The sequence below is a fragment of the Lepisma saccharinum genome, chromosome 1, assembly GCF_977018435.1.
Source record: "Lepisma saccharinum chromosome 1, izLepSacc3.1, whole genome shotgun sequence".
Lineage (NCBI taxonomy): Eukaryota > Metazoa > Arthropoda > Insecta > Zygentoma > Lepismatidae > Lepisma > Lepisma saccharinum.
Window position 1 is genome coordinate 7,751,076 of NC_139229.1, and position 12,924 is coordinate 7,763,999.

Here is a 12,924-nt window from a genome sequence, read left to right on the forward strand (position 1 = left end):
AAGTGACATGCTATAGCTCGACCACAAGGAAAAAAACCTTCCGTCCAAAGCGTTTGCGCAACTTCCCTGCAGTTATCGGTGTTCGGGGCAGTGTTGCCAGGTCAGATTTGAAAAAATTCGGGAGATTGTTCCTTGGAAACCAGAAGTTCTGCTACAAAATCAGATGATCTAATAGTACCGGATGAACGACGTTCTTGGGGGGGGGGGGGGGGAGGGGCGGCATAGTTGTGCGCACTGGGGGGGCAAGGGGAGTGGCATGCATTGTTTACGGTGTAAACGTCACAGATACTTTTGTAACAATGGTGCTAAACCCAGCACCCTGTGTTTGGCGAAAATATACCGAAGATCTCCATTTCAGGAGTGGACATGTTTCAAACAAAAGAAAGTAAATCGCCCGAAGGAACCGACCAACATCTTTCATCTCTTCCGCATTTTCCGGTTAGAGGGTGCGTGGAAAACACCCTCAAATTTGCCCTTTCTCAGCACCGACACAAGGGGTTTGCGATGCCTCTATTATCGCGAGGAATTTTTATGACAGGAAATGGTAGAAAGTTGTGTTCACAGATGAAGCTAACGTGCCGCCTTTCGTTGTCGGCGATTTTCCACAATCTTTCAAGTCGAATGCTAACAATAACAAATCAATTTCCCTTCTGCTGGTGTTCGGTGTACAGCTATCGATAGGGGTGGGCACGCATCCTGCGCCATAATGAAAAAATGCATTACATATGTCAATTAGACAGCATGTCTTCCTCAATAATTCAAGATAGCAAGGCTTATGCTAGGGTGCCACCCATCCTCCCCGTCTGGTAAAAACACACACACCCACAAACACATACATGTATAACATAATTTGCCCATGCTACGAAGTCAGTGTTTCTACCTAGTAAGGCAAGGACGTTTTTCACTGTGTATCTGTCATTTCATCCATTTCATCAGTTTTTCATTCATCCATATTGTCGTACTTGCCCGTAGAGGCACAAAAGCGACGTAAAATAACTAAAATAGAAATAGAGTTTAGGGTGGGATAAAATACAGCCATCTAAAAATAGTAATGTAGTAAAAGTAATAAAATAATTTCCTAGCACAATTGAGTAGCGTTTGACATAATTCCACAGTTCAAACAGCACTTTTCACGGCTGAGTGGAGTTCCACTCCACTTCTCCCCTCCATGTTCAAGTAAAGATGAGCAGGAAACGTGTTTTTGAGCTGGCCGTTGGAGGTTCCATAGCAATAGTTTATTAAGGAATTCTCCCGAGAAATCAATAGGCCTGGCAACGCTGCCGTGAGCCTGCTGAATGTTCCTTCCCCCCTGCCCTTTCCCGCACCCACCGGCGCGATGTGCTTCTGCGCAGGTTTTTTTGCTTGTGGTTCCACTATACCATCTTCACAACAGACGCCATACCTGTCCTTAGTGAATGAAGGCAGTGAGCCTTCGAAATTAATCGAAAAAAAAAACTATGCACCTCTGCAACGCGAAAACACAAACTTCACGTTTGCAATATTCTATTATCAGATTGTTAAAATTATCAGTAAATTTCCTGATAAACCAAAAAACTGATACAGTAGCAATTAATATTTCCCATCCAAATTAGATATAACCAACAATAAAACCTTACAACATAAAATTGATTTATTGCATACACTTGGTGCTGATCACATCACCTCCAAAATTGTCCAAAATTGTGCCCTACTCCCACATTCCCTAAATGTGCCTTCATGGCACAGTGCTATGTTATGTGCACAGGGAACTTTAGCTTTACTTGGTGAATACATATTTTTTTTTTTTTTTTAAATTTGAGTTTACAATCAACCATGCAAGTACATAACTTGAACTTTAGTACAACAAAATAACAATACATACGTGTCATAGTGTACTCGTACACATCACCCTTCACTGCATCGATGAAGGAGGAAGGGTTGTTCTTCGGTCGCCACTGGATCTTATACTCTGTGACAATTCCTTGAGCTTCGTCGCTGCTTAAAGGTGTCCATGTGACTTTCAGCGAAGTTGGACTGGTTGCTTCCAAAGCCACCTCAGGGGCTCTGGAAGGCACTACAAAGGAACGGGAAGCTCTCAAAAGCAAGGGCATACACAAAGGAGGGGTTTGAGAGCATTAAGGCCCCCTCAAAAATTCAAAACAAAGGGAAAAAAACACCATATTAATACCTTGGTTGGAAATTTAATAGTGGCAACACTGCTGTATATACACCATGAAATGGAACCGGTGCTTCTCACTTATACCACATGTTAGTTTGACACCTAAGTACCTCCCAGTAAATGGACTCTTCCTTCCAACACTAGGTGCACGGGCAGTGACAAGAAGTATAGAGCATCGTAGGAGTTGGCAGTCTAAAGTTGTGTAGTCAGAACCCAACTAATGTGAAAGTTCTGGTGATGCCCACCCTACCTCCAGGACAGACTGTCAATGTGCAGTATAATGTTCATTTTTGGAACATAAGGTGCAACCTGGGTTATGAAAGAAGAGGGACACTTTCTGCTGAATTCTCCCACCATTTTGCAGGACAATGTTCGAGTGCATGTAGCGCAACCTGTGGCGGATTTGTTAGCTGGATGGCGCTGACAGGTGCTCTACCAGCCCCTGTGACTTTGATTGGATTCCTAAGATGAAGGAAACACTTCGTGACATTCGCTTCTGAGCTGTTCCAGAGATTCTTCAGGCAATTCTCCATTCAAACCATCAACAGAACAAGCACTGCTACAGAAATACTACGACTTCCACATCGCTGGCAACGGGTTGTACACAATGCTGGTGACTACATTGAAGGGATGTAAAAGTTTCTTTTGTATCATTTGAGAATAAATAGTTCCCACTATTAAATTTCCAACCTACGTATAAACAATTCACAACAATTTTATATTTAATCAAACTGACATTTTAAGTGTCTTTCAGAGTAGCATGTTTCACATTTGTAGACTGAGTAGTTTCTGAGATAAAGATTTGGGCCAAACAAATATCAGTACAGTGGTATTGGTATTGGCCAATAACAGTGGTACCAGGAAGTATCGGTTATAATTTAATCACTAATACTTTTAAGGAGTTAATGTGTCCACAAAAATGTAGTGCACTATTTTTCACAATCCCAGAATTTACATTTTTCTGCTGTACAAATTTTGGAGTGAGTTTACAATACCGGACCCCTCCCCGATTTTTGTAATACTTCGCATACTCACTAATTAAGGCCTCCTAATCACGAATTTGAAGTTAAAATTTGGGGGTCACATGTAGAAATTGCAAAATAAGTGAAATTGAGTGGTCAGCGATCGGAACAGAAACCCTGGATTTCTCTACGAAAACAATGGTTTTTTCCATATTTTACGTTTTAGAATAAAATTTTAACTATGTTTGCCTAATCTAACCTAACCTTACCATGAATGGTTTGTGGGGCACCGTAAAAAAATGTCAGTTTTGTAGCATTTGAGCGACAAATTTTAAATACACAATCGTGATGAAGTGTCCTAAATTATTGACTATGCAAAATATGAACGAATGCCCCTTTATTATTAATATGTACCCAACTAAAATTTACTAAAAAAAATGACGAAAGAAAGAACTTTATTTCCTACCTTCAACAAACATGGTTTCCATGCTTGTATATGGAGAACGATTGCGGTAATTGAAAAGCTTATTTTACAACTTCTACACGTCAATTAACAATTTCAACACGTCACCCCCACATGTTAACCTCAGATACGTCATCGGGACTAGGTATTTCGTGAGTATAACAACTAGGATAGAAATTACGGAAGGGTCCGGTATTGTAAATTCTTGCCTAAATTTTACATTTCTGGTCCCAAAAACACAAAATGGCACACAGATTTTACATTTTTCCCAGATAGTCTCCTCAAAAACCGCTTTCATCGAGGTTTAACTGTAGACAGATGTGATATTCAGGAGATGCAAAGTTACTCACCCCCTTCCAATGTACAGCATATAACTCGTTCTGATTGGTCACTTGCGGAAAGGACACTGTACGATCTCACATAAAATGTGTAATTGGTGTAAGGTTTTAGTTTGGTGATAAGATGTGTCGTCTCCGTATTAACATTCTGCAGTTCTTCACCACCATCTGTAAGAGCAAAAGAGACAGTTCAATATTAGATCTATTTTTAATTGTGTGCATTGCTGGTTATCCTTAGGTTTCAAAATAATAAATGCATAGACGCTCATACTTTCATGTATTCTTTTTTCTCTCTTGTTATTTATTCACAGTGTATTATGTTCAACATAATTGGGAAATGTATCCTGTGCTGAACAAATAAATAATAATAATAATAATAATAATAATAATAATAATAATCAGATAGATTAATCAGAACTCTATGTGTTGCCCAATACAGACATATCAGTAAAATTGTTGGGTTTCCAATATGATGTTTCTATTAGAGATGGTCAAATCTGTATATCCCGATGTGTGCATTATCTGGACAGTTTTCTCATTTGTCCATTTTGCAGCCTATCCACATATTCTTTTATTTCTCATGTTCATATTTCACTGTACACATATTCTACAAATCCTTCATGAGATCTGTACTATCCGGATATCTCAATTACCCAGATATCCATACTATCCACATTATCCAGATTATATGTTCAATCCGAAATGGATACAAGATAATATGAAATTCAGATATCTGTTATCCAGATTTTTTGGCCATCCTTAGTTTCTATAAATGGCCTGCAATTGAATAAACAATTACTTGCTCTCAAATATGAAAGTTTACTGTACCCAGATTTTGTGAAGCAAATTTCTCATGAGTTGCTGCTTTTCCCAAATCAAAAACCCATTAAATATATGTACACTACCAAAATAATTAAAATTTTCGTATTGGTTCACGTAAATTACATTTGGCACGCACATCTTACCATGGTTTGTTTTTCAAACCAAATATTAAACTTAACTTGCTGAAAAGCTTATGAAAAACTGTGGAACAGAATCTGAGTGTTTGACGACTGAACCAACTTTTGGCTTCAACTTAAATCCCACAAAATTATCCAGTTTGAAATACTTCCCTCATTTGCAGTTAGATGGCATTAGTAGTCCAATGCCTAGACGCAGGCATAGGCAAATTGATGTTGCATAATACCAGAAATTGATACAGCATATACACAGATCTAAGTGGTAGAATTTGGTAGTGGGTTGGGATTTTTTTGTGTCTGCTAAATGCTGTTGTATACGCTCGTTGACAGATCTGATGGATCTGCCAATGTAGTTTGAGTTGCACTCACACTGGGCATCATATACACCTGGGTTGTCTATTGGGGAAAGGAATGATCTCTTGTTTGCTTAGGGCACTGGCTATTTTGTTTGTTGGTTTGTGTGCGAGTTTTATGTAATATTGTTTCAAGGTCTCGGCTAGGTGGTTGCATGTAGTCTGGTGGTAAGGGAAGGCAATCCATTTAGCTTTATCACTGCTGGCTGGGTGGAGTGAATCAGGTTGTCGTACTTGCATTTCTGCTTTGCTGCACCATGTAGAGTGTTGATGTACTGTGTATCCATTTTGAAGTCCTATGTCCGTCACTATGGTAACTTCTTCCTTCAAATCTTCTTCACTTGAACAGTGCGAGAAAGCACTTCTGTAGAAGTTAAGACATACATTGGCTTTATGCTGGGGTGGGTGGTTGGAAAGGGAGTGGATATACTGGTTCCCTGCCCCTGGTTTTCTATAGACCGTGGTGGTGAATTTGTTGTCCCTCCTTTTGATGGTTAGGTCTAGGAAGTTAAGGATGCCATGCTTTTCCAGTTCTACTGTAAATTTCAACCTGGGGTGAATGTTGCTAAGTTTTTCCACTAGTAGATCCATTTCCTCTTCCCTTTTGTAAACGACCAAGGTGTCATCTGCCGTATCGTATGTCTCGGAGTTCTGGTGAGTGAAGAATATCTTTTTTAGCTAGGTGCATGACAATGTTAGCTATGGGAGCGGACAGGGGGTTGCCAAACCTTCTGTTTGTATGAAATACTTGTCTTAAAATTGAAAATAGTTGTACCTGAGGCAGATTTCCAATAACTTGCATACCTCCAGATACTTCCACTTGTTAGACCTTATTGGCAGAAAGCCATCTTTCCACTGAGCTGAGGGCTAGGTCGATTGGGATGGAGTTATACATGTCAACTATCCTGTGACGATGACGCGCATCGGAATACCTGTTTGTGCATTTTTGGGATGCCATACGCTATGGCGGGAGATGGATGGGTGTTGAGAAGTTTGCAGTTTTCCTGGTTCAGCATCACACAACTTTCAACTGCACGCTTAATAATGCGTTTGCACTTTTCGGTTGGGTCCCTGTCGATGGTCTTGTATGAATCACCATTTAGTTTTTCATGCATTTTTCAGGAGTAGTCATCACCTTTATACATGATCACATACAGATTTCATGCACCATCAGTTGTTGGCTTCCGGGGTGTAAGGGGTACCTTCCACGTAGGCGCCCAAAAGTCAACCTCACTTCCACGTAGTGCACCCTGGACTAAAGACTAACGAGGCTCTGGCGACTGGCACTATGGCCAGTATAATTTTGCGTGTGTTGTCCTGTTTTTGTCCTTGTGTGTGCTGAGTGCCCATTTACAGCCTCAGCTTTTAACAATAGTCAGAACATTTTAAGATTTTTAGTTATTCAACGTTAGAGTTGTTATTTGTAATGATAAGGGTCTGACCCCCGTATAATGTGACGGGAACAAAATAGCCTAAGTGCTGACGCTCCCAAAATTTTAACTTCAAATTCAAAATTCAAATTCAAGTTGTTGGCTTCCAGCCAAGATTTGAATTCGGTTAGCACTGACCTGATTTTTTGGTGGGTTGGGTGGAATTTGGATGCCTTCTGTAGGGCCGCCTTCTACAAAATTCCTGCTGTCGCTGTCCATATGCTGAGAAATTCGTTTACGTCTTATATTATCAACCACGTTGTTTATTCTCCTCAACATGAATGAAGTACAAATATTGTTATGTATTGTGCAGGAATTATACACAATTGATTTTTCTTCAACAAGTGACTTTTTCTAACAGATCAAGTGTTAGTATTACAATAATTTGTGGATAATTTTGAAAAGGATGCATAGAAGTGAAAATTTGGTTAGAAAATTAACATTTGGTGGTTATACGAGGTTTGTTCAAAAAGTATCAGACCTTAATTTTTTTGGCGTAAACAAATGTAGTTAGGGAGGCGTGGTTTGATGCACGTATGTAGGTGATCCTAATGCACATTTTTTTTTCCAGCCTGCAGAAGCAGTCAAGTTGCCGGCTGACCGCTGATGAGCGAGGTGTAAGTGAGCAGCGTCGGAGTTTCATATTTGACAAAATGACTGAAAAACTTGAACAACGCAACTGCATTAAATTTTGTGTCAAGCTTGGAGAATCCCAAGTGGAAACGATCTGCAAGATTCGACAGGCCTTCGGGGACGAAGCAATGGGCACCACACAGATAAAGGAGTGGTACAACCGCTTCAAAGATGGCTGCATGTCAGTGGAGAGTTAAGCACGTTCTGGTAGGCCCTCAACATCCAGAAATGAGATCGTCATGGACCAAGTGAGGACCCTGGTCATGCAGGATCGTTTAATCACGATCAGATAACTTTCAGACGAGGTGGGCATCAGCATTGGATCCGTTCATTCCATTTTAACTAATGATTTGGGCCTCAGGAGAATCTCAGCGAAGTTCGTGCCGAAGCTGCTCCATCACGATAACGCACCCGCCCATCTTTCAGATTTGATTCAGACTTTCCTGGCCAAACACAGCACACCTGTGCTTGTCAGGCTCCCTACTCTCCTGACATGGCACCATGTGATTTCTGGCTTTTACCCAAACTTAAAATGCCCCTGAAAGGAAACAGATTTCAGTCCAGAGAAGACATCATGCAAAATGCAACGAACCAGCTGCATGCAATCCCAAAAGAGGCTCTCCAGCACTGCTTTCAACAGTGGGAGAACCGTTGGGAGAAGTGTGTGGCAGCCCAAGGGGACTACTTTGAAGGAGAATAATGTAAGATTGTGGTATCTGAATACACAATTTCTTTAATTAATGAAAGTCTGGTACGTTTTGAATAAACCTCGTATATGTCTATTAAGTTTCTTATGGTTGGTTCCCTTGAAATTTTGTTTTTAACAATTATACCTAATCAGTATTTTTTCCAGTCTAATTTCAAGAGCCTATCTTAGGATTTTAGAGCCTATTTGAGGAACCTTAAAGCACACATTTTAAAACCTAAAAATCCGAGGTCTAGTCATGACTGATACAAATCGCTTCTGTGTCTGAAATAAACACTGATATACAAATGCACATTTCCAAAACCCAGACCGTGAAACCAGAGTTGGACCTACTTACTTGTTGGGAGATAATGAACGGTGTAGGCCTGAATAGTAGAATTTCTTGTAGTGTCAGAGTTGTTCCACATCAGCTTTATCTCGCTTGAGGATACAGGCTGACATCGTAAATCCTGAGGTGGGTCCTGCTGGTTTTGTGAAGCATTCACAAGCAGCCTTGCTGCAGCCCAGTTCGTGCCAACTGAGTTCTCCGCAACACACTGGTAAAGACCTGAGTCAGATGTTACTGTGTTCGAGAGAACCAAAGTGTTTTCTCGTTGTTTTATCCTGCCGTTTATTTGTAAGAGTTCTCCGTTTCTATACCAGACTACACTCGGGGTTGGATTTCCGCCAACTTCACACTCAAATCGCACCGTTTTGGCTGTAGGGTAACCCTGAGACATTGGTGGCTTAATGAAATAAGGACTAACTTGCACTATTAATGTTGAAGCCTGTAATAAAGACAAAAATAATGTTTACATTAGCATGCAAATATTAACTGTATTGCTTAACACAAAAATAAATTTTTAGAATCTGCAGTCTATGATTGTATAGCTAGTTTGTATACAACAGCATGCTGACAAAATGGTGATTAAACAATCTAAAATGCCATAAGTACAAGGTTTACCCATAAAAAAACTGAACTTTTTTAGGAAAGAAAGCAAGTAATTACCTTCACATGACTTTATCACTTTCAAAATAATCCCCAGAGGAGGCAATACACTGCGTTTGTACAGGTCTTGGATACACTGTTGATAGTCATTGACAGTAAGTGTTCGCAAAATATGCTTAACATTTATTTTCCTGTAGTTTACGGTTAGTACAAGCATAAGAAAACAGTTTTTCATTGTGACGTTTCAGGAAAACACACGCTTGTATAATTAACACACAGAGTAAGAGAATAGCAATATCTAAAACATAATAATTATAGTTTCTATGCACAAGGCATGTACTGATCTGAGAGATATTCCTACAGTTCCCATAAACTAGAGTATATAGTGGAACAATGATTTTATGTTCTTCGATTTTACATTTTCCTGCATTATACATTCACATCTTTACAGGGTCAACATAACAAAATGTTCCTCGGTTTTAAATTTTCCCACATTTTGTTCTTTTCAGCTTGGTCCCCTGAAAAATGTAAATTGAGGTTCCACTGCAACAATACAGAAGTGATTTAAAAATTAATTGTTTACTATTTTCAAAAATATAGTTTTGTACATAACATAATTTCATATTATCTTTTATATTTTTTTACCAGTCTCTCCTTCAGAATTTTCAACTATTACATCAGAAAATTAGAATATCAAAAAGCCTAAATACAGTTTTTCACATGATCTTCGTGAAAAATAGATTGTAAACATTCAATTTTTGCATAACTTCCAGGATAACCAGACTCCTGGGCCCCACAAAAGCATTTGTAAATAACATCAAGTGAAATAAAATCCAACCAATAATTTGTGACACTGATACATCCGACATCAGTATCGACTCAGGTCTATTTAATTAATTTATTAAGCAGGGAAGAGTTTATTAAAAATACCATTAAGTGTTTGGCAATGAGCTGTTGCAATGCGGAAGGCATATATATATATACACGGCCCAGATGTTGAGAACATAACAATCATGTTAGGTGATTTTGCTAGCTGTAGTCAAAACAGAAAACAGTAGCAGAACGGGAAGAAGATGAAAAACTCATATCGGTTAATCGGGGCTGCACCTATGGTTTAAAGGGAGTTTATTGAGTTTATTGAGTTTGAGTTTATTGAGCAATTTTCACACCGAAAGTACCCCTGAGGGGCATTGGTGCATGTACATTACAAAATACAACATGTTGACATCGCACATAATATATACATATACATATATACATCAATTTGGAAGATTTTTTTATAATATAACATAATATAATAGTAAAACATAGACTGACAAATTTATTTTTGAAGTGAACTAGTGCTGTAAAAGTACATATTATCTAGTGTATACAATCTTCATTTATTTTATAAAGTTATTTAATTCTTGAAATTCTTGAACTGAATATAATGTGTATTCCAATAACAATTTTTTCACTTTACTTTTAAAGATTGTGGATCTTTCAAAATTTTTGTAACTTTTTGGTAATATATTGTATAACTGGATGCCTGAGTAAAAAGGTCCCGTTTGGTATGCAGTTAGCCGCACTTTGGGAATGTGGAAGTTATCTTTTTGTCTGGTATTGTAATTGTGAGTGTCTATGTTCTTTGGATAGTTCGATTGTGTTTCGTGTATGAAAGTAAGTGTTTCAAGTATGTACAAACTTGGAAGTGTTAATATACGGAATTTTTTGAAAAGAGGTTTACATGTATCAGTTTTGTGTGCATTTGCCAAAATACGCAATGCTCTTTTTTGAATTTTAAAAATCCTCTGCGATTGAGCCGAGTTCCCCCAAAATTGGATACCATACCTCAAAATACTTTCGAAGTTTGAGAAATAGATATTTAGCATACATACTGTATTGAAACTATTTTTTAAGGTTCTTAATTGGTAACATACGGTGTTTAGCCTCTTGCATAAATGATCTATGTGAACTTTCCAGTTTAGACACTCGTCTATAAATATTCCAAGAAATTTTGTATTGTTAGTAGCTATTATAACGGCATGCCCTAATGTGAAATTATATTGCTTAATAGAAGAGTTTTTGGGTCTAGATACACCAAATTTTATTATATTAGTTTTTTCGTTGTTCATAGAAAGTTTGTTTGCTGAAAACCAGCTTTGTAGTTCAGTAAGAGCTTCTTCCGTTTTTTGAATTAAAGTTACATCGTTAACAGAATCTACTAAAGCCGTAGTATCATCAGCAAAAAGAGTAACTTGGGCAGTTTCAACATTTGCTGGAAGATCATTTATGAACAATAAAAACAATAGGGGTCCTAGTATCGATCCTTGAGGGATTCCAATAACCACATCTTTCAATTCGGAGTAATATGTTGTTTGCGTCCCATTATTGGATAAGCTATTTATTGCAACGCTCTGTTTTCTATTCGATAAATAGGATTCTATTAATTTATTTGATAGACCGCGGATTCCGTAGTATTTTAATTTCTCTAGTAGTATGTGATGATTCACACAGTCAAACGCTTTTGATAAATCACAAAAAATTCCAACAACAGAATACGTTTTGTTTATGGCGGAAAGAATATTATCAATTACATAAAAAATGGCATTTTTTGTTGTTTTCGATTTCACAAACCCCTTCTGCATACTTTATTATCCTATTATAAATTAATTTTTCGAAAATTTTTGAAAAAATTGACAATAAGGAAATTGGTCTATAGTTTTCAATTTTTGTTTTATTTCCTTTCTTATATAAGGGTATTACTTTTGATATTTTTAGACAATCTGGAAAGCTTCCATTTTCCATACACTCGTTAATTAATTTAGCCAAAGGCTCGTTAATGTACGTGCAAATCTCTTTGATCACGTTAATCGGCATTGAATCTAGCCCTGTTGACTTTTTGTTTTTCATATTTCGAATTATGTTGGAAATTTCTTCGTCTGTAGTAGGGGTCATATAAAAAGAATGCGTGAAAGATCTTTTCACATTATTTAACTTTTCTTTGTATGTGTCCGTTACGCTGATGTTAAGTTGCAGGTTAAGTGCTACATTAACAAAATAATTATTAAAAGTATTAGCTATTTTTTGAGGATCTGTCTCTATTACATTACCTGCTTCTAATATGATATCTTGATTCGTGGTCGTTTTTTTACCTGTTATATGATTAACTATTTTCCATAGTTCTGCAGTTTTGTTTTCTGAATTATTCAACTTTTTATCAACATACAACTGTTTGTAATGTTTTAATGTTTTCTTGTAATTTTTGTTGAACTGTTTGTAATGATCTTTAAGGGTAGGGCTGTTTGCATATTTACTCTGTTTATGCAATGATCGTTTTAATTTGCTAAGATTTTTAATTTCCTTGGTTATCCATAGGCAATTGGTTTTGTTGTGAACTCGTGCTTTTTTTATGGGAAAACATTTATTAAAATGGTATCTTACAGTATCAAGAAATTTTTCGAATTTCGCGTTTACGTTTACAGCCATATTGTTTATAAAATCCCATGTTTCTGATTTAAGCGCGTTTCTGAATTTTGAAATGTTCTCATCATTGTTTGTAGGTCTCATAACTCTGAATTTTACACGTGGTTTATGATTCCGCTTGTCTTCTATTACGTTTACCTTAATAAGCTGAGAATCATGGTCAGAAAAACCTATGCAAGTTTCTACTGAATATTTATTAACGTTTATATTGGTAAAAATATTGTCTATTGTACTTTTTGTTTTGTTGGTGATTCTAGTTGGAGTTGTAATTGTATGAGACAGACCAAAAGAGTTCATTACATCCAGAAAACTATTTTTTTCTGCTGTGAACCGAACCACTGTGCAATGTGGCTCCACAGGTATCAAATCCGGGATCTCTTCATTACAAACCGACGACATTACCACTGTGTTATCTGGATGCCTGAGTTGCACTCACTGGCACACACAGACGGGGGGGGGGGGGGGGGGGGCTACAGCCCCTCCAAAATTTTGAGAAAATCAAAATTTTATAATAAAATAAGTAAATAAC

The 12,924-nt window shown here is 37.6% G+C and overlaps 1 protein-coding gene across 1 annotated transcript in view; it reads right to left on the reverse strand.

Annotated features, from left to right (window-relative positions):
• LOC145992475 (protogenin B-like) overlaps nucleotides 1-12,924 on the reverse strand; it is a 103,011-nt gene that overhangs the window by 44,264 nt on the left and 45,823 nt on the right. Inside the window, exons 8-10 of the mRNA XM_083128859.1 lie at nucleotides 8,340-8,769; nucleotides 3,934-4,089; nucleotides 1,862-2,053 (exon numbers count right to left, since the gene is read on the reverse strand). Coding sequence (XP_082984985.1) covers nucleotides 1,862-2,053; nucleotides 3,934-4,089; nucleotides 8,340-8,769 — 778 coding nt within the window. The remainder of the gene's footprint in view (nucleotides 1-1,861; nucleotides 2,054-3,933; nucleotides 4,090-8,339; nucleotides 8,770-12,924) is intronic.